Genomic DNA, 23,388 nt, shown 5'->3' on the forward strand with positions numbered 1-23,388 from the left:
GGTTAAAAGCCTGACTTTCAGCCTCAGCTCACATTCCAGCTCCATCACTTCCTGACTCTGACCTTGGGCCAGCTCCCAGCCTCCCATGCTTGAGTTCCACACCAGAAAGGATGGAACAAATAATAGAACTGGCCTCATAGGGTTATTGGAGGATTAAAGGAGAAAATATATGCAAAGTGCTTAGCACAGGGCCTGTGCATGGCGGGGGATGGGGGCATAATTGGGGCTAATTATCTCTGTAGTCTGCCCACTGCTCCACACCCTGTGTCCAGGACTTGGAGGGGCAGCTGGGAGCACCCTGAGATGCGGTGCTCCCCACTACCCTCTTCTCCTTCTCTCCCTCCTCCTCTCCCACCCTTGCTTATGGACCTCTCCCCACCCCCAGGCAACTGTTCACTGTGCCTTTCTGTCAGGGCAGCCAAATTGGCCAAATCTCTGTAATGCTAAAAAATTGGCCCATTAGCTGGCAGGGAACATTGACAGGAGGAAAGAGTGGTGTGCATCACTGCAACAGATGTGTGGGGAGGGGGTGCTGGAGGGAGGGGGCTCCAGGGCTCCCTGGAGGAGCTGGCAATTCCCAGGGAAGGGGCAGCAGCCAGGGTGTGTGTATGTCTGTGTGTGTGTGTGCGCGCATGGCTGGGTCCCCACTGTTTGCCAGACCTGTTGCTGGGGGCTTTCACAGCATCACCTCATGTAAACCCTACAACAGTCCTGAGAGGCTGCTCCCGTGATGAATTCCCATGATACGGATGAGGAAACTGAGGCTCAGAGACAGGAAAGGCTTGAGCAATTTCTCTCAGTGGATGTCAGGGAGATGGCATACCCTCTGGTCTGAGATTCCACTGGCCTCCATGAAGCCCCCTTCTCTGGTGTCCCAACGACCTCTAAATACCCCAGGAGCCTTGTTTCTGCAGCCTCTGCCCTCTGTCCCTCCTCCTAGCTCTGCCACATGGGGGTTTCTCACTGCGCCGGGGCAGCTGGCCAGGGATTTGTCTTGACGGGATCAGCCAAGCCCAGTTGCTTGTCAGTGGAGAGAAATGGGAAGGAGGTCAGTAGGCGCCTGGAGAAGGACAGGGTGGGGGGGGAAGGAGGTTCAGGGCCCCAGCCTTCCCTCCTGGGGGTGCTCAGACATGGGCTGCCTCCTCGGATCATTCCCCGGCCTGGGGGCCTGGTCAGGGGACCAGGCTCTTCCCTGCCCACCTGCACATCATCTCAAATAGACAGCATTGTCCCCATCTTTGGATGAGGAAACTGAGGCTTAAAGAGACCTGTTTACAGCTAAGAATTGGTGGCATTGGGATTTAATCCAGATTAGTATGACTCCAGAGCCCAAGGTTTTGATCCTTTTGCTCCAATGATAGGGAGCTACCTCACTGCTGGTGTCCTATTAGGGGACAGTTTTTTTGGGTTTTTTTCCAATTACAGTTAACATTCAATATTATTTTATATTAGTTTCAGGTGTACAGCATAGTAGTTAGACATTTATATAATTTACAGTAATTAGTCTAGTACCCACCTGACACCATACAGTTATAATAGTATTGACTATATTCCCTACTTGACATCCCTGTGACTATTTTCATAACTACCAATCTATACTTCTTAATCCCTTCACCTTTTTCATCCACCCCCCAACCCCCCTCCCATCTGGCAACCATCAGTTTGTTCTCTGTATCTGAGTCTGTTTCTGTTTTGTTTGTTTATTTTGTTCTCTATATTCCACATATAAGTGAGATCATATGGTATTTGTCTTTCTCTATCTGACTTATTTCAGTTAGCATAATACCCTCTAGGTCCAGACATGTTGTCCCAAGTGGTAAGATTTCATTCTTTTTTATGGCTGAATAATACTCCATTGTATAAATACTCCATTGTATAAATACTCCGTTGTATAAATACTCCACTGTATATTGTCATACAGGGTCTCTGGTCCCGCTTCTCACATAAGAACACAGGACCTGGTGAGGCCAAAAAGGAACACCCACGGAGCTATAGATAGGGGAGTCATACTGCTATATTCTCGCTGGCGGCTAGGTTGGCGACACAGGAAGCAGGAGCCACACTATCCTCAACCTGCCGTCCACTTCTCTGCCAACCAACCTCACTTGCTAACTGCAGTCCACCTCTCTGCAATCCGCAATCCACAATCCGTGCTTGCTAGCTTAGCCACAGCAGTTATATTAGTGGCTAATGGCTAACCGGTAACAACAGCTGATGGCCATCTACTACCCGAGCCAGCACCTTTCCACGTGAGGCCGAGAGCCTGGAAACTGCACTCCTGGCTCTGTCCCCACATATATCTTCTTTATCTATTTGTCTAATTGATGGGCGCTTAGGTTGCTTCCACATCTTGGCTATTGAAAATAATGCTGCAATGAACATAGGGGTGCATATATGTTTTTTTAATTAGTGTTTTGGATTTCTTCGGATAAATACCCAGAAGTGGCATTGCTGGCTCATATGGTAGTTATATTTTTAATTTTTTTGAGGAACCTCCATACTGTTTTCCATAGTGGCTGCAACAATTTGCAATCCTACAATAGTGCAGGAGGGTTCCCTTATCTCCACACTCTCCCCAACACTTGTTTGTTAATTTACTGATGATGGCCGTTCTGACAGATGTGAGGTGATAGCTCATTGTGGTTTTAATTTGCATGTCTCTGATGATTAGTGACGTTCTGAATCTTTTCCTATGTGTATGTTTTCTTTGGAAAAATGTCTCTTCATGTCCTCTGCCCATTTTTCAGTTGGATTGTTAGTTTTCTTAGTGCTGAGTTGCATGAGTTCTTTATAAATTTTGGATATTGACTCCTTAACAGATGTATCATTTGCGAATATTTTCTCCCATCCAGTAGGTTGTCTTTTTTTTTTATGGTTTCCTTTGCTGTGCAAAAACTTTTTAGTTTGATGTAGTCCCATCTGTTTATTTTTTTCTTTTGTTTCCCTCGCCTGAGGAGATATATCAGAAAAAATATTACTAACAGCAATGTCAGAGAGTTTATTGCCTGTGTTTTCTTCTAGGAGTTTTATGGTTTCGGGTCTCATGTTTAAGTCTTTACTCCATTTTGAGTTTATTTTTGTATCTGGTGTAAGAAGGTATTCCAGTTTCATTTTTTTTGCATGTGCTTATCCAGTTTTCCCAATACTATTTATTGAAGAGACTGTCTTTACCCCGTTGTCTAGTTGTGCCTCCTTTGTCATAGAATCCCTGGCTATAGGGGGCAGTTTTAATCCTGAAAATGTTTTCATTCATTCTTTTATTCCATAAATATTGAGTCCTGCCAGCACTGTGCACTGGGGACGCACAATGAAAAGAGCCTTCCCTGTCCCCAACCCCAGCTGCTGCAGGCAGCTGAGACCATCCCTACCCCATTCCTTCAGACCCAGGGAGGCCCTGCCCAGCTCGCACACTTGGCCGGCAATCCTTGCCTCTTGCCTCCCTCCCTCTCTTTCTGGATCTACTTATATATAGATAGATGCCTGCGCCCTGAGCTTCACGGACACAGGGGTCACATACCTGCCCTTGAGAGGCTGAGGCACCTGCTAATGGGCCTCAGCATCCTTCTGGTTGTCCCTCTGCAGTCCCCTACCCACATCTCCTGCTCCCGTCAGACCTCAGGCAGGGTGGCAGGTGCCTGGCTGGTCCCGGAAGATATGGCTGCACTCTTGGCTTCGAAAGAGCAATACAAGTTCAACACCCTGGGCTGAAGAGAGGGAGGCTGGCGGGCTGGGAGGACTCTTCTCTCTTGGCCACAATCTAGTCCTGTGTCCCAGACATCACCACGGGCCCCAATGGGCTGCTGTCTGCCCTGCACTCGAGTGGCCCCCTCGCGGCTCCCCCCACGGGCATGACTGTCCATCCCCAGCTTGGCTACTATCCACAAGAGGTGAATGAGTCCCCAGAGCCAGCCATGGCCCAGACAATGAGGGGATGCTGGGGGAGGTGGGGCAGTCTGGCCTCTGTTGGGCTGGAGACAAAACTAGAATCCAGCTTCTCGAGTCATAATAGCTTTATTGACCATTCTCCGACCTCCAGCGCTGGCGTAGTTCAGCCAGAGGGGAAGCTTGGGGCAGGACTGCCCCCAGCAGGGCAATCAGGTGGCCAACTGCGGCTGGGTCCTCAGGAAGCTGGGCATGGATGAGGGGATGCCTCTGATGGCTAAATCCTGGGTAGACCAAGGGTCTCCCTTTTCCCCTGGTCCTCTCCAGGCTCAACTCTCCAGGCTCCTTGACTGAGAGGTGATGACGTGTAGTGGTTATGACTTTGGGCTCTTGTATCAGGCAGTTTAGGTTCACGTCCTGCCTCTGCTACTTCCTGACTCTACGACTTTGGACAAGCAACTTCACTGTAAGTCTTGGTTTCCCCACCTGTAAAATGGAGGATAATTCTGGCACCTCCTTCTTAGGTATTGTGAGGATTCAGTGAGATAAAACGTCCATTGTCCTGGAACGGGCCTGGTACAGTATGAGCCTTGATGGCCGTGGTGGTGGTGGTGGTGGTGGAGGTGGTGGTGATTTAGGTGAAAATGATGATGATGATTGAGAAAGACATGGTCACAACTGTGACGATGCTGATGGTGATGGTGATGATGGTGGATGGAGACGATGATGAATTTGGCGAAAATAATGGTGACAGTTGGTAAAATGCTGGTGATGATGATAATTGTGACGGTGATGATGGTGGTGGTGATCATGGCTGATGAAAATTAATATAATGATGGTGATGATGGTGATGGTAGTGGCAAATTTGGAGAAAATGATGATAGAGAAGGTGATGATGGTTGTGGTGACAATGGTGGGCGTTGGTGATGATGGCAGTGGAGATGAGGATGATGAAAAGAATGGGATGATACAACTCCTGGCCCAAAGGAAAGGACAGAACAGGCAGAGAAAACTCAGGTGCTTTCACCTGCCCACCCAGCAAGGCCCAGCTGCTGGAAGCCCAGCCCCCCCAGCCAGCCCAGGAGAAGGCAGGCGCCTTGCTCCTTTCCGCCTGACCCTGGCTGGGCATTAATCCAGGCTCTGGTCTATCCATGGCCTCTTAGTCCCACCCAGGCCTCTAGGGAGTATCCACAGGTCCCAATGGACAGGGCGAGCCCCAGGTCTCCTGCCCCAAGGAACCTGTCAGCAAGTGACCATGCAGGCCAGAGTGGCAGGCATGGCATTGGTGCACAAGCCTTGGGCAGGGGTCCCAAGAGGGCTGTGGGATCCTGGCAGGCTCTGCAGGAGGGCACACATGTGGCCTGGAGTGGGCAGGTTGACACAGTGCTTCTGAGTTTGGGGCCAGACCAGTTCAAATCCAGTTCCACCATTGACAAGCTTGGGATCTTGGCTGTTTCGCAGTCTCTCTGATTCTCAGCTTTATCACTGTCCCAACACCTGGAGTGATAATGGCATCTACCTGACAGTACTTATTTTTGCAACAATCCCATAAGTCGGGAGCTCAGGAAAATGCCTGGCATGTAGGAGGCACTCGGAGATGTCACTGACTTCATTCTTAGGGCCTTTGTGGGCTCCGATGGACTGCTCAGATCGTGGCCAGGGCAAGACGCCGGGTGCTCACGGACTGAGCCAGGGACTGGGCCTCCTGGCAGGTGGGCTGGGCTGGCACGCTGGGCTCACTGCCCCACCTGCCTGTCCCCTCCCTGTGCCAGGCAGCCCTGCCCTCTGAGGCCCCCTCCTCCCCGCCTCCCCCTGAGCCCTCTCCACAGGCTGGCAAGGGCTCTGACGTGTGAAATAAAAAGGGATTTTAATTACCTCTCAGCAAAACAGCAATTAGAGAGAATCACAGCACAACAGCGGCCCCTCCTCCACTCCCCCTGCCAGGTCTGCCTTCTCCCCTTTTTTTTCCAGTCCCTATCAGCTCTGAGGGAGTCCTCCAGTTCAGCTCAGACTCCCTGTGCCCCAGGTCTGGGATTCAGGAGACAAAGGATATGAGGCGGTCTGTGCTGGGGCTGGGCCAAGGGGCGCAAAGGGCTGTGTAGGGAACACCGCCCAGTGAGTGAGGGCTGGTGGCGCAGGTGGAGACTCCCTGTGTGTCCTCACCTCAGAGACAGCCAGTAGCCATCTCACCGGGGTCCGTGTGTGCCCTGGAATGCGCACATCCCGTGTGAGTGTGTGGCTAGCACGTATGAACAGTCGTGTATGCAAGCAGACTGGGGCAGTGCAGCCCTCAGGACGAGCCCGCTGTGCTGGGAAAGCTGCGCTGTTTCCAACAGGCTTTTACAATAATTGCCTGTAACCCTGAGCTGTAGCTCTCTGTCCACTGGCCGCCCCCGCCCCAGGCCCCTGCTGCCAGGGGTCACTTCTCTGTCCATATGCACAGCCTGGGGCACCTGTGCTGCATTTGGGGAGGGGGCCAAGAAGGGTGGGGTGGAATGTCCCCACAGGTGGCCTGAGGGTGGGGGAGGTGGGTGGCTGATTGAAGTGATAATTGCAGGCCGCAGGCCCTCGCTAATGTATGTTATGATTAAGCCCCATTACTGAGGGAGGCAGCTCAAGCTTGGGGGAGGGGGACGGGCTGCCGACTGTGATGGGGGTGCTGGCTGACTGACAGCATTTCTCATGGGGGGGAGCAGGCGGCCACTGCCACCTCTGTGGTCCCCTCTCCCTCCAGAGCTGACAGGAGTCTGCTCAGCTGAGTTTGGAGAGCCAGAGCTTACAGGTGGCAGAGGCACCCCACGAACACACATGCCCCTCCAACCCCCCCTGTCGTGCGGGAGACCCTGCTTGCTGCGCCATTAGTCACGCGCGGGGCGTCCTGCGGGGTCTCAGCTCCCACTCCCCACACAAGAACACAGGATATGGTGAGGCCAAAAAGGAACACCCACGGAGCCATAGGTAGGGGAGTCATACCACTATGGTTCTCACTGGAGGCTGGATTCACACGATGTGCGACCTGCTGTCCGCTTTTCTGCCAACCCACCGACTCCCCACTTGCTAGCTGCAATCCGCCTCTCTGCAATCCGCAATCCACACTCCGCCATCTGCTAGCTCAGCTACCATCTTCTTGGTAGCCCCCATTTTTCTGCTAGTGTAGCCACGGCAGTTATATTAGTGGCCAATGGGTCACTGGTTACAGCTGACGGCCAACTAGCCACAGCTGATGACCATCCAATCACAGTTGATGGCCGTTTACTACCTGAACCAGCACCTTTCCACGTGAGGCTGAGAGCCTGGAAACTGCACTCCTGGCTCTGTCCCCACACTCCCCCACCCCGGCAAAGGTCTGAAAGCCCCTATTTGGTTCTCTAAGGGGCCCAGGTGAGGCACAGTCTCCTGGCCATTAATCTCGGAGCTCCTGTGGCTGTGTCAGAGGCCCCCTGGTAACCATAAGCCTCCCAGCCTCAGTGCCAGGGAGGCCAGAATGGCTACAATTAGATGCCTGACATCAGGGACTCCAGTCCCACCTCATCTCATTGGGTGCCATAGGTGTCAATCGGGCACCACTCATGCCTACTGGCTGTGGATGGGCCAGGCCAGAGCCTACTGATCCTCTAACATGGGCCCTGGCCTACCTGTGCAGGGGGAATGGGCCTCAGCATAGAGGCCCAGAGAGGTTCCACAAGTTTCCCAAGAACATACAGTAATGCTGGGTCAGATCTTGTGTTATCCTAGAATCCCAGCTTGGCCACTTCCCAGCTGTGTGACTTTGTGAAAGTCACTTAACCTCTCAGGGCCTCAGTTGCTGCCTCTGTAAAATGAGGATAGTAGCAGGACGTACTCCTAGAGTTGTTGTGAGGATTAAATGAGACAGCTTAGCACTTAAAGCTCCTGACCTGGCCCAGAAGTCAGCTACTAGTATTCTCAGCATAGCCTTTGCTCTTCGGCCCATGTCCTCTGTGGCAGTCAGAATTCTAAGATGCTGGACCCTGGTGTGCATAGACTCTCCCTGTCATCCAATCAAACACAAATCTAGGTACTGTTATGAAGGGATTTTGCAGATGTAATTAAGATTCCAAATCAGGTGACCTGAAGATAGAGAGAGTATCAGACTTAATTACTCGAACTCTTTAAAAGCTGTTTCTCTGGCTGGTTGATGAGAGAAAGACAGACTCCAAGCATGACAAGGATTCAATTTGGGGCAGATTTTCTGTTCATGACTTTGGAGATGGAGGAGCCACAGGCCAAGGATGTGGACGGCCTCTGGAGCTGAGAGCAGCTCTGGGTTGATGGCCAGCAAAGAATGGCCACATTCATTCCACAACTGAGGGAGCTGAACTCTGCCACCACCAATGAGCTTGGAAGAGGAGCCTGAGCCCCCGGTGAGAGCCCAGCCCTAGCTGACACTGACTTCAGCCCAGGGAGGCCCTGAGCAGAGAACCAGCCATGCTGCACCTAGACTTCTTACTTACAGGAACTGAGATAATAAATGTGTGTTGTTTTAAGTTGCTACGTTTATGGTGATGTGTTACACAGCCATAGAAAACGAATAGCCTTCTTTGGTAGTTCTGATGGAAGGCCCTGGGACATCCTGCCAGAAGTGGGGAGTTTGGTACCGGGCTAAGAACAGCCCCAGGTGAGGCTGGCACCAGCTGCTGGTTCCTCTGTGAAGGGCAAACTCAGCAGTCAGGCTGCTCAGGGACCAGCCTGGGGCTGGGGTCCCTGGTCTCCTGCTGCCTGTTTCAAATCTGACCTATCACCACCTTCGCAGGATATCTGTGGGAGCTCCTTGCCACCCACCACCCCAAGCCCCACCCCTGGGGGCAGGCTGGCGGGAGGCAGAGGTGGGCATGGAAGTCCACAGTGACACGCAGTGTTGAATGGGCGCTCCAAATCTGGTGCTGTTGTCCTCTATCCCACAGCTCCACTCTAAGGGCCCTCTGACAACACTCCCCTGCAAAACAGTCTAGAAGGAGGCCCCACCCAGGCCAGGGCCCTGTTCCTGGCCCCCCACGTCCCTCTGAGCCCTTCTGTCTCCTCCCCTCAGCAGCCCTGCTTGCTTTCCTACAAGGGACAATTAGTGGCTTCAGCTTTAATTATCTAATGACCCCTTAAGCTCCAATCACTTGAATTGATGATGGAGTGCTGGGGGAGGGGACCTCCCAGTGACCCTGTGAGACAAGGAAAAGCCCCTTCAGGACCCCCTGCCTTCTCTGGGCCCTGCCCATCCCAAGCCCCCTGCAATGGGCCATGGTGACCCTGATAGGGGGTCCACCCACGTGGTGAGAGGCCCGTCCAGACTGGAGTGGGGGCCTGCTCCACTCAGCACAGGCCGTGCTCCGAGCAGCCCCAGGATGGGCTCCGAGGGGCACACATCTCTCCCCACAGGGAGAGGCCCTTAGGCAGCCTCCCTTGGGAGGGGACCTGTGCAGTCATGGGGACTATCAGGAAATTCTGGGAGCTCGACACCGAGCTAAAGGAGGGCAGGACGGGTGGGGACGTGGTACTCAGGCAGAGGGGACAGCTTGGACAAAAGCACAGAGGTGAGGGAGTACCCTTGAAGAGGAATACACTTGGGTGAGTGAGCCAGGAGGCTGGAAAGGGGCCTGGGGCCAGACCGAGGCAGCCTCTCAGAAGCCGAGAGGAGGGGTCAGGGGTCACAGAGGGTACAGGGCGGGAATAGGCAGGATGCAGCAGCACCTGGGTGGGCAAGGGGAAGAGACCCCCTTCCCCCAGTAAGGAAGGGAGGAGTAAGGGCCAGAGCTAAGAGAAGACGGAGGGGAGGAAGGGGAAGAAGCAAGAAGACTTCTAAGGCTCAGAAGCCAGGACCTGATATATACCGAAGGAGGAAGAGGAGAAAAAGTGAAAGATGATCTGGGTTTGGAGTGTGGCGAGCTTCTAGTGTGGACAGGTACAGGTGGGATCTGGGGCCAGAGAGCAGACTCGGGGGCCATGGCCTGGCACAGCCGCCAGGGGATGGAGAGGTGGGGTGAGGGTGGGTCGAGAGAGAAGTGCGTCAGGACACCAGTAAGGCCTCAGGATTTGGAGACCAGACAGGTGTGGTCAAGACAACCAAAGTACCCCTCATTCGGGACAGTGACACTGTGTGGGAAGCGCTGGTGTAGACTAGACCTGTGGGTACAAGGCGCTAAATGCACCTCTCATGGTGTCCCACTTATTTAAAAAAATAAAGAGCCTGCATGGGCCTAGATGCTCACCTAAAGTGGGCACAGAGCTCACCTTACCTTACCTTGGGGAAGTCTGGAGAGGGACGTCTGCCCTGTACATACACCGCTGTAGTTTAAGTCTTTTCAAACAGGATTGTATTGATGTATTTCTTGTATGAAATAAAAAACTGGTCTAGAAGTTGGTAGGTGACTCCAGAGGAGTCCGTGCCCTGGGGGGATGCAAGGCTGCCAGGGGTCGGAGAGTAGAAAGGGGAGCAGGGGGGGAGGACTGGCCCTCTTTTGTCATCTGATGGGTCCCAGAGCCAAGGAGAGGTGTGTGTAGCTCTGAGAGCCTGGGCAGGTGTGTAGGTGGGGGTGCTGCGCCTGGGGCAAGGCCTGGCCCTGGGGGATACTTCACATGGTGCTTCCGTGAGCCGACCACAGCTGGGTGAGATGGGTCCACGTCTATCAGATGTGTTGTCTGTGCCACGCTGTGTGCTATGCAGCAGAGTAATATGCAGGAAGTTTATTGGGGGCCCAGGGAAGGCAAGTCTGCTGCCCGGGAGGCATCACCGGACCAGACAGAGAGGCTGACATCCCAAGAAGGATGAATGGCAATTAGCGAATGGAAGAGCTGATAGAAGAAGGGTGCTCCAGGCAGCCAGAACGACAAGTGCTAAGGCCCTGAGGTGCGTGACAGCCAGCTAAGTTCTGGGAAATGAAACTAGATCAGAGTGACCAGAAGAAGAGAGAGGTAGAACGTGGGGAGACAAAGGGAGAAGAGCAGAGAAGGACGTGGGGGAGGCCACGGCTTTGTGGGCCATGTTATGCGTGTGAGTTCTATCAGGAGAGGTGAGGAGGGCATGCTGGGAACCGGAGCCCAGGGGGGAGGCCCCGCAGCCGTCTAGGCCACAGTGGGAATCCCATGACATTGGGACCTAGCAGAGGAGCTCAGCTAGGTGTCTGATAGGAAGACTCTTGAGCCCAGCCCAGTGAGGGCCAGGAAGTTTGGGGAGGAGATGGACCAGGTCAGGGAACCGAAGGGCTGCCCTGGAAGCTAAGAATCTGAAGTAAGTAGAGCACAGGGTCCAGCCCCCCCCAGCCTCCTGCCTGGCCAGGAGCAGACCCCACTGCTCAGGCAGGACTGACAGGCACCCCTTCACCAGCTCTGGTCATAGCAACAGGGTGGAATAAAGGCACAGCCTGGATGGGGGCGTATGTGGGCCTTTGGAGTCTCCCAGGTCTGCTGTGGGCACCCAGATTTCCACTAAGAGCCTGAATCAGCGCCATGGTGGCTGCCTCATGGCTCTGGCCTTCCCCACCCCCTCCCTGCCACCCTGGCCACCTGGGAGAGTCATTTCATTTCTCAAATTAAAAATCCATTTTGTGCTGTGCATAATAGATGGGATGAGCCTTTGGAGGCCGGGCAGAAGACAGGGAGCTGGTTGGAAGGATGTTTTTCAGGGCACAGAAGATACCGCAGAACTGCCGGTAGTGAGGAGTGGGGGGTGGGGGGCATCTCCCCCAGGGCTAGGGGTTCAGCTCCTGAGGGGCTCAAGCAGCAAGGGGATGGGGGCCCAGTCTGTCCCCCGCCAATATGTGCAGGCCAGAGATGCACAGAAACACATCTTATCACCGCTGGGCTCCAGCCTGTGTCAAGCCTGGCTCCAGATTGGCAGCCCCCCTGTGGAGCAAAGACTTTAGCACCTTATTTGGTGATAGCTCATTAATAGTGTGAGGGCTGCTGTTCCCGGTGAGTGGGGGTTATGCTTGCACCCCTTCCCCAGAACCCAGATCCCAGCAGGGGTGAGCTGGGGTCTGGGGCATGGTCAGGGAAGGGGTACAGGTGAGGGGCTCCGGAGCTGACCAGAATCTCTACCCTCTGTTCGTTGCACCCCAGGCCTCCTCTCTCCAAGGCAGCCCTGGCAGATGTTCCCTCACTCCTGCTGCCCCATCCCCCAGGCTGGGCACACTGTGGCCTCACTCAGGGCTTGGCTGGGCTTGGCTGGCCGCTGTTGCTGTATCCTGTCATTCTCTTGCTCCTCAGGGGGTCACCTTGACAATGGAGGGTGGTGGAAGAGCGCTGGAAGCCTCCAAAAGAGAGTGAGGGGGCTCCACTCACCTTTGCTCAGCTTCCCATTCTGAGAAGCAGTGGAAGCAGGGCCTGAGCACTCTTATTGGTGGGCGTATAGGGCCGCTAGGACCGAGTGGTCATGGGCCCAATCCCCAGTCAACACGGGGGAGCTGCTGAGCTCAGGACTGGGGCTGGGCTGGGAGCCTCAGGGACTGGGTGTGGGGGATGAGGTGCTGTACAGAGCCGGGGAGCTGGAGCAAGGCCTGGAGGCAGGGTGGCCTGGCTGGGAACTGGGAGGTGGCAATGGCAGCTGAGTCTGGGAGAGGGATGGCCAGAAGGAGGTTTAGAGGCTGACCTGGGAGGAAGGAGGAGCTGAGGGCCTGGGCCCCCCACCCCCCAGTGGCTGGGACCACAGGGTCCCTGAGGAAGCACGTTTGCCTTTTCGTCTTTCTGTCGAAAGAGTCCGCTCTCTGAGACAATACCCATTTTTATATTTCTTGGAAATTTCACGGCATTCATTTCAGGGAAAATAAAAGCTGTCATTGCGGGAGAAATGATACCAATCAGGGCCTGAAAAAGGCTGGAAAATTATCCTCCTGGAGACAAAACGTTGAGGGAAAAATGCAGATTAAAAGCACAAAGAGCCACTTTGCCACCGCCCTGCCCTCCCCTCCCTCTTTATGGAATCACCACATTTTACATAATTCCACCTCTTCTCGGTAGAATTAATCAGACCCAAGAAGAACGCAAGGGGGTAGAGGAGGTCCCTGAGATGGCCAGAGGTGGAAGCAAAGAGTAGCCAAAGGATGGCTTAGAGATGGACAAGTGGACAGATTCCGGATGGGTAGAATGGGGGCGGAGATGGCCACATTGGGCCAGGGGCCCAGTGGCTGGACTGATGAGCAGCCCCAGGGAGAGAACAGGGCAATGGGTCCTTTGAGTCCCTGTCTTATCATGGTTTTTACCAGATGGGGCTCCACGACAGCCTTGAGCTGTCAGATATTGTTTAGGCCAGTCCTGCAGGCTGGAATCGGCAGTCCTGGGTGTGCTGGTGCTTTGTGGGGTCTCCTGCTAGGGATACCAGAAGCAGAGGGTGTGGGCAGGGCAGGGCAGAGAAAGTAGAGACTCTAGAAACAGTAGCATTAATCCAAGAAGCCCCAAGTTTCCTGTGTCCCACATGGGCCAGTGGGTACTCTGGTGAGCCAGGCAGACATGTGCCCTGCCTTAGCAGCTGGGAGCAGTGGGAGGGAGGTCCCACATGAAAAAGCAAGTTGTAGGGGAAGAAGGTAGTGAGTGGATAAATGCAGAGTGCCCCCACGCCAAGCCTGTTCTCCCACGGGTCCACATCCCAGGACCTTCGTGAGGACTCGGGCTGCTGGGTAGGGCAGGCAGGCTCCCTCCCTCTCTGTCTCCAGCAGGAGGGCTCTTTTATTACTGTCGAGTCCTTTTCTTCCTCTCTGAGCAGTGCCCAGGCCAGTTAAGCTTTGGGGAAGGGGTGCAGTCTGAGCCCTGAGGCCCCCTTCCTGCAGCCGCCTCCAGGACCTCTCCCTCCACCAGGGGTTGGGTGAGGGGTGCCTGGCCAACCAAAACCCCAGACGTCCTCCGGGGAGGGCTGGGGAGAGCAGGGGCTGAAGGCGAGGACCAGGAAGAGCCCTTATTGAAGTCTGCTCTGTGCCCGGCGCTATGCCAGGGGGTACAGGCACATCCTGCAGCTTTTCTGGGAGTCCTCCTTGGGCAGTGCCCCAGGCCTATGGGTTCTGCTGGGACGGCCCACGCGCCTCCTCACTTCCAGCCTGAGCCCCTTTTCAGCGGGCTGCTAGGGAGCCCCCCGTGAGGGCATGGGATTGGAGGGGATCCCTTCCCCGGAATAGCAGGCGCCCTCACTCTTCCCGGGACGCTGCTGGACCTGGAATCCCCGAGCCCGGAGCTGGTGCGACCCTCGGGAGCGTGTCCCCGAAGCCACCGTCCCCGCCCCGAGCTGCCACCGAGCTGACAGGTAGCCGGGATGGAGGCAGGAAGAAGGAGGGGGCGCGGGGGGCGAGCGGAGGAGGGTGGAGCAGCCCGCGCGCCCCCTCCCTCGGGGCCGGCGGGCGGCGCGGCGCGGCGAGGCGGCAGTGGAGGCGGCGGGCGCACGGACAGCGGCCGCCCGCCCCGCTCCGGCTCCGGCTCCGGCTCCGGCTCCGGCTCCGGCTCGAGCTCGACCGGATCTGTTCCTGCTCCGCCCGGGTGCGCCGCTGCCGGGTAAGTGGCACCCGAGTACTGAGTCCTCTGCTGCCGCGGCTACCATCGCAGCCACCTCCGCCGCCGCACCGAGCCTCTAGGCTTTGTCTGCGTCCTCGCAGCTCCGGCTCCGGCTCCGGCTGCGACTCCGGGGCTTGGCTCGCCGGCTCCGCGGACTGTGCGGCGCGGCGCGGGAGGCTCAGCGCCCAGAGCGCTGGGCGCGCAGGGCCGGCTCCCTCCGCACCAGGGGGGAAACTTCGCCCAAGTTTGGGTTCCAGGGAGAACCTGTTGAAGCCGAGTAGCCAAGGGCAGGGGACGGTACTGGGTCCAGTTTTTTTTAGGGCCGTCGGGGGTCTCCCCCTCATCCTGGGCTGGACGGCGCGTATCACTTGGGAAAGGGACTCATGGGCATTCTAGCTATTGAACAGGAGTCGGGACCGGGGGTGGCCCTGCTGATATCCAAGAGGTCAAAGTTTGGTTCTTCAGCCCTTTCTTGAGCGTCTAGTTCCAGTGCGGGGGCGTTGAAGGCGGCTTCGGGGTCCGCATAGGCGTGCCCCTAACCGCACCTCCTTCCTCCAGCCTCCGCTTTTCTTCTCCCCCACCTGGCCTTGGCTGAAGCAGGTCGTGGACAAGAAAGGCAAAGGGAAGAGAAACAGCCTTTAATTAAGGCCTGTTATGTGCCAGGCCCTGTGCCGGGTGCTCCTTGCTTTCTATCAGGGGGCCTCCCAAATCTGCTGCGGACATAGGTGTGCAGGGAAAAAGGGGTCAGGTTAAAAGATGCCGCTGTGCTTGCGGGAGGTGGTGGCCACTCTGAGCCTTCCCCTTCCCTCATTCTCCCAGTGGCGCAGGGAGGCCAGGCCTCAGGCCTGCTCGCTGTTGGGGACTTGAGGTCGCCTCCAGCCTCTGGCCTGCATCCCTCTTCGTGTTCGTGGGCCTCGTCGGGCCCCAGTACCTCTCTGAGCCTGCATCTACCCTTCCTGCAGCTGCGTTCCGGGGGACAATGCGGAATCCCGTCAGGGGGCCAGCGGCCGGCAGCATCCTGTAGCTGAGATCGCGAAGGACCGCGCGGCGGTGCCAGCGGCGTCATGGAGGCCCCGTATTCGATGACAGCGCACTACGACGAGTTCCAGGAGGTCAAATACGTGAGCCGGTGCGGCACTGGGGGCGCGCGCGGGGCCTCGCTGCCCCCTGGCTTTCCGCTGGGCGCTGGACGCAGCGCCACCGGGGCCCGGGCCGGGCTACCACGCTGGAACCGGCGCGAGGTGTGCCTGCTGTCGGGGCTGGTGTTTGCCGCCGGCCTCTGCGCCATCCTGGCTGCCATGCTGGCGCTCAAGTACCTGGGCCCGGGCGCGGCGGGCGGCGGCGCCTGCTCCGAGGGCTGCCCTGAACGCAAGGCCTTCGCGCGCGCCGCCCGCTTCCTGGCCGCCAACCTGGATGCCAGCATAGACCCTTGCCAAGACTTCTATTCCTTCGCGTGCGGTGGCTGGCTGCGGCGCCACGCCATCCCCGACGACAAGCTCACCTATGGCACCATCGCGGCCATTGGCGAGCAAAACGAGGAGCGTCTGCGGCGCCTGCTTGCGCGGCCCCGGGGTGGGCCCGGAGGCGCAGCCCAGCGCAAGGTGCGCGCCTTCTTCCGTTCGTGCCTCGATATGCGTGAGATAGAGAGGCTCGGCCCGAGGCCTATGCTCGAGGTCATCGAGGACTGTGGGGGCTGGGACCTGGGCGGCGGCGCTGCGGAGCGCCCCGGAGCCGCGGCGCGCTGGGACCTCAACCGGCTGCTGTACAAGGCGCAGGGCGTGTACAGTGCCGCCGCGCTCTTCTCGCTCACCGTCAGCCTGGACGACAGGAACTCTTCACGCTACGTCATCCGCGTGAGTGTGTGTCTCCCACCCCCACTCCCGGCACCCCGCCGGCAGCCAGGGACCTGGGGGCGCACAGCCCCGGCATCCCGGCGACTGGTGCAGAAGGGGAGGAGAGGAGAGGGGGGAGCCTGCGCTGGCAGAGCGCAGGAGGAGGGCGCAAGTAATTTCCCTCGAGTAATTGCGGTGTTTAGCGGAGCCGCGGGAGCTGCAATTTCCCAGCCCTCTGGCGGGCGGTGAGAGCACGGAGGGAGGTGTGTGTACCCTTGAGCCCTGTGGAGCTGGGGCAGGCCGGAATGCTGGGGCCCCAACTGCCAGTGAGGCCCCGTGAGTGCCCCTCACAAATGGGGAAAGTGAAGGCTTACAGGAGGAAGGATGGGGGGCACGGGGAGACCCCCTGTCATCCCCACGCTAGGCCTGGATAGAAGGAGGGGCTAGTGTCTTTGTGCTCCGGGACTGACAAAGGAGATCTTGCACGTCCTTTGTTTGGGCATTTGAATGGGATTTCAGGCTGTTTACCTGAACCTGGGTTGTTGACCTCTGATCTCTGACTCCCACCTCTCTCTGTAGATTGACCAGGATGGGCTCACCCTGCCAGAGAGGACCCTGTACTTAGCTCAGGATGAGGAGAGCGAGAAGGTGTGGGAATATGGGGTGGGGTTGCAGGGAAGGCCTGGGGCTGCAGGAGGGACGGACCAGGGCCTAGCACTGACCCCACTCTTGTCTTGCTGCAGATCCTGGCGGCATACCGGGTGTTCATGGAGCGCCTGCTTAGCCTCCTGGGTGCCGACGCGGTGGAGCAGAAGGCCCAGGAGATCCTGCAGCTGGAGCAGCAGCTGGCCAACGTGAGCAGGGGACCTGCCATGGCATGAGGGGAGGGGACCACTGGGCAGGGCTGGGTCAACTCTGGTCTCCACCCCAGATCACAGTGTCAGAGTATGATGACCTCCGGCGAGATGTCAGCTCCATGTACAACAAGGTGACACTGGGACAGCTCCAGAAGATCACCCCCCACGTGAGTGCCTGCTGCCTGGCCCTGGTGGGGGAGGTGCTGATCCCGGAACTCCTGGGTCATCCGCTCCCCAGGACTCCCATGTCCTCTTGTTGCCTCTCCCTGACCCCCTCCCTCGCTCCTGTGGTCCCTGCTACACCCAGCCCCACTGTCCCCATCCATGGCCCCACAGCTTCGGTGGAAGTGGCTGCTGGACCAGATCTTCCAGGAGGACTTCTCAGAGGATGAGGAGGTGGTGCTGCTGGCCACAGACTACATGCAGCAGGTGTCCCAGCTCATCCGCTCCACACCCCGCAGGTACAGCTGTCAGTCACCCACACGAAGCCCCTCCGCTGTGCCCCAGACCTAGCTGCTTGGTGAGCTCTGAATTCCCACCTCTACCTCTGTCCAGGAGCCACACTAGGGAGGCAAGTGAGGAGCTCTGGAGTCAGAGTCCTGATCCCTAGGTTCAGACGTGGCTCTCCCACCTACTCTGTGGGACCCCGAGCAGGGCTGTGAGCTTCCTGAGCTGCAGTCTCCTCATCTGGGGATACTGAGGCTTGAGTGGGTCTGGATGTCAGAAAGGGCACGTGTGGCCGCAGCTCCTCCACCCCAGGGACACCTTGGGGGAAGCATCCCTCATCTGCCCACCTTGGGGAGGAGCAGAGGCTCTCAAGGCCAGCTCTGAGGCAGACAGTCACTGGAAGTGCCCTCTCTCCCACCCAAGGCAAATCAGAAAACAATGCTGGCCCGCGACCCATCAGCATCAGGTGTGCTGCTTGGTGGTGTGTCCAGAGGTGTGTCCTGCCTGACTAGGGCTCGGGCCACTCCAGGTTCTGCCTCTGTGGGCCTGGAATGACCCTCACTCTTGTGGGGTCCAACCTCAGGCTTGGGGGTATGGGGTGGGGCAGGTGGTGCCCTCGGGTGGCACATACGTATGAGCCTGTCTGGACACCCAGCTGCTTCACCTGGCCCTCAGGATCCTGCACAACTACCTGGTGTGGCGTGTGGTGGTGGGCCTGAGTGAGCACCTGTCACCACCATTTCGAGAGGCGCTGCATGAGCTGGCACGCGAGATGGAGGGCAGCGACAAGCCACAGGAGCTGGCCCGTGTCTGCCTGGGCCAGGCCAACCGCCACTTTGGCATGGCGCTTGGTGCCCTCTTTGTACATGAACACTTCTCGGCTGCCAGCAAGGCCAAGGTCAGGCTGCCTTGGGCTTGGGGGTGGGGTGCAGGTGCTGAGCTGGGCATGGAATCCTCACATGGCCTTGGTCTGAGGATGGGGAGCCCCATACATCCCCCTGCCGCCAGGGGTAGCAGGCTCAGCTTAGGGCTCTCCCCTGTCTGACACTCCAGGCTGCTTTCACCAGGCCTCCTCCCCCAGGAAGCCTACCTAGTCTGCCAGCCACCAGGTCCTACCTACCAAGTTGCTACCCACCCTTCTCTGCCATGCTCAGTGGGCATGGCCTTAAGAATATATGATTGCTGCCGGGGCAGTTTGCCACTTTCCATACTGAGCTTTCTGTCAGGGGTTCAGGGCCTGGATCCCTACCTCCAAGGGCTCCCCTTGGTCCTTGGTGCTCAGCACCAAGTCCTGATCTTAGGAACTGGTGCTTGAATGATTAGGGGGACCCCTCGTGTCAGGTTCTGAGGGCCCAGAGCTAAAAGTCTTGAACCCTGAGCCCTGACCGGCAGGTGCAGCAGCTGGTGGAAGACATCAAGTATATCTTGGGCCAGCGCCTGGAGGAGCTGGACTGGATGGACGCCGAGACCAAGGCGGCTGCGCGAGCCAAGGTGAAGTGGGACCCTGTTCCCATTTGTTGGTTCCACACTTACTGAGCACCTACTGCATGCCAGGCGCTGGGATAACAAGAGACAGAGATGCCTCTTGTGGAGTTGGCATCACCCAGCCTGAGCGCCCCCTCCCCCAGGCTGGAGCTAGAGCTTTCTCCCTTGGTGGGTGGGGGGCTGTCTCCCGAGGCCATGGCCCACTCTCACTGCCCTCTTGACTGCAGCTCCAGTATATGATGGTGATGGTGGGCTACCCAGACTTCCTGCTCAAACCCGAGGCCGTGGACAAGGAGTATGAGGTGGGCCTGCCCCCCGCCTGTTCCTGCCCAGCCTGGGTTTCGCCAGGCCTCTGGCCAAGACCCCTGGGGAGCCCACCACCACCACAGAGAAGGAACCACAGCCCTCGGCTGATGGACCTTGGGGAGCATGCGGCCTGCATGGCCCTGGTCTGGCCCTGCCCTTGGCCTGCCGCTGAGCGCTGCCCATCCCCTGTGCAGTTTGAGGTCCACGAGAAGACCTACTTCAAAAACATCTTAAACAGCATCCGCTTCAGCATCCAGCTCTCAGTCAAGAAGATCCGGCAGGAGGTGGACAAGTCTACGTGGGTGTCTGGAATAGAGCTGGGGGGTGGTAAGGGGGTGTCATGGGAGAGGGTACCTCACCAAAACCTGAAAGCTGGTGGGCAGACTGCCTCATGCCATGCTGGAGCGGGGGGACACACGACCTACGCAGGCCATGGGTGGAGGCTGTCAGGGTTGGGGCTCAGCCTGGGGGAGGCCCAGGCCACGGCTGCAGGCTGGGCCACCAGAGCAGCTTTCAAGAAGGAGGCTAGGAGGTGGGGTTTGTGGGGAAGGGAGTGTGGGCGTTCCCCGCCCCCCCCACTGACCCCAGACTTTCTCCACAGGTGGCTGCTCCCCCCACAGGCCCTTAATGCCTACTATCTACCCAACAAGAACCAGATGGGTAAGGGACTTGTCTGGACAGGGGAGGGGTCTGGAGGTGAGCAGGTCTTCTGCTGACCGCACCTTCCCTGTAGTTTTCCCGGCTGGTATCCTGCAGCCCACGCTATATGACCCTGACTTTCCACAGTGAGTACAGAACCTGGCCTTGTCTGCAGGGTGGGTGGGGGCTGCTCAGACTGCTCCCTATGTGGGCTGGGCCCAGGGGCCATGACACCTCCAGGCCCTGGGTCCCTTCATCCTTGGTTGTTTAGGGAATTGTGTAGGGTTTTTTATTTTCTTTTAAATGTCTCGAGTCCCCCCCTTACCTGGTTTGAGGTTTCATGAGGTGCTTTAAAAGTGGAGCAACCCTAGTGATGAGGAAAAAGGCCAAATCCCATGTGGGGTGCCTCAGTTTCCCTCCAACCCTGTTCCTACCCCCACCTCAGCTCTGTTAGATGTTATTTCCTAAAAGGCAGCTGCGCAGATATCATGGCCCCTTTACATTTCCCATGAGGAAGCTGAGGCAGGATTCCCCCGGGACATGCAGACAGCCTTAGGGCCTCCCTGGGCCACCTCGTCGCCTGGCCAGGGCCTGCTGGGGCCTGGGCAGCTGCACAGGGCTCTCAGGGCGGGTGGTACCTGATGCTGCTGCTGTGGGCCCAGGTCTCTGAACTACGGGGGCATTGGCACCATCATCGGGCATGAGCTGACCCACGGCTACGACGACTGGGGTGAGGCCTGGGGGCGGGTGGCCTGCTGGGGGTGGGGGAGGGGAGGGCAGGCAGTAGGGGGATAGGGTGGTGACGGGCTGACTGAGGCCCCACAGGAGCTCTCTGTCCTTGTTGTCTGGTGGGGGGTGGAGGGACTCGATGCCCAGCCCAGGCTCTGGGGATGAGGGTCGGTCTCAGCTCATGCCGCCACTGCCCACAGGGGGCCAGTATGACCGCTCAGGAAACCTGCTGCACTGGTGGACAGAGGCCTCCTACAGCCGCTTCCTGCAGAAGGCCGAGTGCATCGTCCGCCTCTATGACAACTTTACTGTCTACAACCAGCGGGTGAGACGCCCTGACCCCCCAGTCCGAGGCCGGGCTGGGCACAGACCAGGTGCAGGCACAGCCACACGCACAGGCGTGTCCCTGCACACACGCCCAGGGTTGCATGCACACTCACATGGCTATGAACGAGCTCACAGACTCACAAGGGCCACAGGGACAAAGGGATTGGAGTCTCACCCAAACCCTTGGGAAAGGACGGGGTACTGGTGGGGCAGAGGCCCAGGGCGGCAAAGCCTGGGGGAGGGCAGTAGGCCCCGTGCAGCACCCCCACCCCAAACTCTTCCCTCTCGGCAGGTAAATGGGAAGCACACACTTGGTGAGAACATCGCAGACATGGGCGGCCTCAAGCTGGCCTACTATGTGAGCAGCCCCTGCCTGGCTTTCCATCCCTACTGGGGGAAGGGTGGGGGCTGATGGGGACTCCACCAGAGACGTAGGCACCCCTTCCTCTCCCCATCCTGCTGCCCTCTGGCCTAGGAGAAGGGGCCTGTGCCAGGCACGAGGTCCCCTGGAAAAGGAGGGACTCCCAGTTCCTGCATTCTGGAGAGGAGGGAGGGCTGCCTGGAGGGGGTGGCACCTCCCTAGAGTTAGCCTTCCTGGGAGGGAGCACAGCTTGGAGAGGGTGGAAGGCAGGGAGCCGGGGGCTCAGTGGAGTGGATGTGTGCAGAGCTGGGGCAGGGAGGGGTTGACTGGGTAGATTAGAGTCAGGTCGCTCCACTGTGGGCACCACAGCTCTAGCTCTACGCTCTGCACCCCCAGGCCTATCAGAAGTGGGTGCGGGAGCATGGCCCAGAGCACCCACTGCACCGGCTCAAGTACACACACAACCAACTCTTCTTCATTGCCTTCGCCCAGGTGGGCCTGGCGGGGGCCATGGGGGTAGGGGAGGGGTAATGGCCCGGTGGGTTCTGATGGGGGCGTTAAAGCCTAGTGTGCTGGGGGTTTTGTGTGTGTGGGGGTGGTTGTTGCAGGTCTTGGGCAGGGGACACCTGCCTCATCTCCTACTCTCCTCCCCTGCACTCCCATCCTGGGCCCAGAACTGGTGCATCAAGCGGCGGTCACAGTCCATCTACCTGCAAGTGCTGACTGACAAGCACGCACCTGAGCACTACAGGTATGCCCACCTGCACGCACCTGAGCACTACAGGTATGCCCACCTGCCTGCCTGGGTCTCACCCCCTCCTTGTGTCTGGGTGGGAGCATGTGTGGGTGGGAAGGCACAGCTGGGGTATGCTGGGACCCCCACTTTGTGGTCTCTCTTCCCATCCCAGGGTTCTGGGCAGTGTGTCCCAGTTTGAGGAGTTTGGTCGGGCTTTCCATTGCCCCAAAGACTCGCCCATGAACCCTGCCCACAAGTGTTCTGTGTGGTGAGCCTGGTCGCTCGCCCGTCTGCCCGCACGCCCCCACCACCCTGCACGAATCGCCTCCTGCCAGCCACTAGGGCAGGCATGGACCCGGCAGTCGTTCTGGGCGCCACCCACCTTCCCAGCTCCTCCAGGACCTGCCCCCTCCCCCCGCCACTGTCCCTCATTTGAGGGGGAGTCCAGAGCAGGGATGAGGTTGGGCTCCAGGAGGGCATGGGGGAGAGATGCTGGGGTTCCCCAGACTTGGATCTAGGGAGCCACACCCCCTGGCAAGGCTGAACTGTCCAGACCCCACCTTCGCTGTGTTCTTGCTGCTATGTCTGGTCAATAAAACTGCTGTACTGTCACCTCGGCCTTTTCAGGGGCCCCCAGAACAGGTGGGGCTGGAGGGACCCCTCTGGGGGGAAGCCCAGGTCCTTAGCACCACTGGGACACTAGAGACCTTGTCCCCTCCTGGTGGCTTTGGCTAGGCTGCCTCTGTTTTGCCTCCCCAGGATCTTCTGTCTTTCCCACCAGCCACCCATTCCTCCCTCCCCCCAAGTCCTGCTAGACTCCTACCCAATTATGGGGGTGCCCCAGACCAGCCTTGGGAGTGCCCAAACATCCAACCCATTGACCTGCACTCCAGTGTGATGCTGGACGCACGTGCCCTGAGAGTCCAGGGTGGTGCCTCACCGTCCTCCCAGGAGGAGTTTCTGCTGGGTCCCTCCGCCAGTCAGTGATCCCTGGTCTTGGGGAACCCCGACTTCCCCTCAAAGCCCCTTTCCCCTGGCGAGGCACATATATGTCACTGCCCACCTGGATGCATATATGTCACTGCCCACAGTCCTCTGCCTGCCTCAACCGGCCACCCACCTGGATGGGGCCTGATTCTGGGACCCTCCACACCCCAGGCCCCACACTGACCCTCTGGCCTAGGCTCCCCAGGCCCAGTCCGCTTGCCCCCACTCTGGGCTCCCAAGTTCCCCAGTTCTACCCAAGACCCATCCCTCCTGTCTCCCTGCCGGCTTAGGGTTGGCCTTGGGGCTGAGGGCTTGTGG

The 23,388-nt window shown here is 58.1% G+C and overlaps 1 protein-coding gene across 2 annotated transcripts; it reads left to right on the top strand.

The window, feature by feature from the left end:
* Nucleotides 1-14,234: 14,234 nt before the first annotated feature.
* ECEL1 (endothelin converting enzyme like 1) lies at nucleotides 14,235-22,693 on the top strand. 2 transcript variants are annotated; one of them, XM_033112287.1, is made up of 18 exons: nucleotides 14,235-14,364; nucleotides 15,327-16,217; nucleotides 16,776-16,844; nucleotides 16,940-17,050; nucleotides 17,128-17,220; nucleotides 17,390-17,514; nucleotides 18,176-18,398; nucleotides 18,893-18,991; nucleotides 19,213-19,287; nucleotides 19,486-19,589; nucleotides 19,893-19,951; nucleotides 20,025-20,076; nucleotides 20,593-20,660; nucleotides 20,860-20,984; nucleotides 21,279-21,344; nucleotides 21,744-21,839; nucleotides 22,022-22,098; nucleotides 22,256-22,693. In XM_033112287.1, the coding sequence occupies exons 2-18, from the start codon at nucleotides 15,429-15,431 to the stop codon at nucleotides 22,353-22,355; spliced, it is 2,331 nt and encodes a 776-aa protein (XP_032968178.1). In that variant the 5' UTR covers nucleotides 14,235-14,364; nucleotides 15,327-15,428; the 3' UTR covers nucleotides 22,356-22,693. The 2 variants fall into 2 exon arrangements, with proteins under 2 accessions (XP_032968178.1, XP_032968179.1); XM_033112288.1 differs by lacking the exon at nucleotides 16,776-16,844 and having other exon boundaries at nucleotides 22,256-22,681.
* Nucleotides 22,694-23,388: the final 695 nt, after the last annotated feature.

Source organism: Rhinolophus ferrumequinum, chromosome 8, assembly GCF_004115265.2.
Source record: "Rhinolophus ferrumequinum isolate MPI-CBG mRhiFer1 chromosome 8, mRhiFer1_v1.p, whole genome shotgun sequence".
NCBI classification, from domain to species: Eukaryota; Metazoa; Chordata; class Mammalia; order Chiroptera; family Rhinolophidae; genus Rhinolophus; species Rhinolophus ferrumequinum.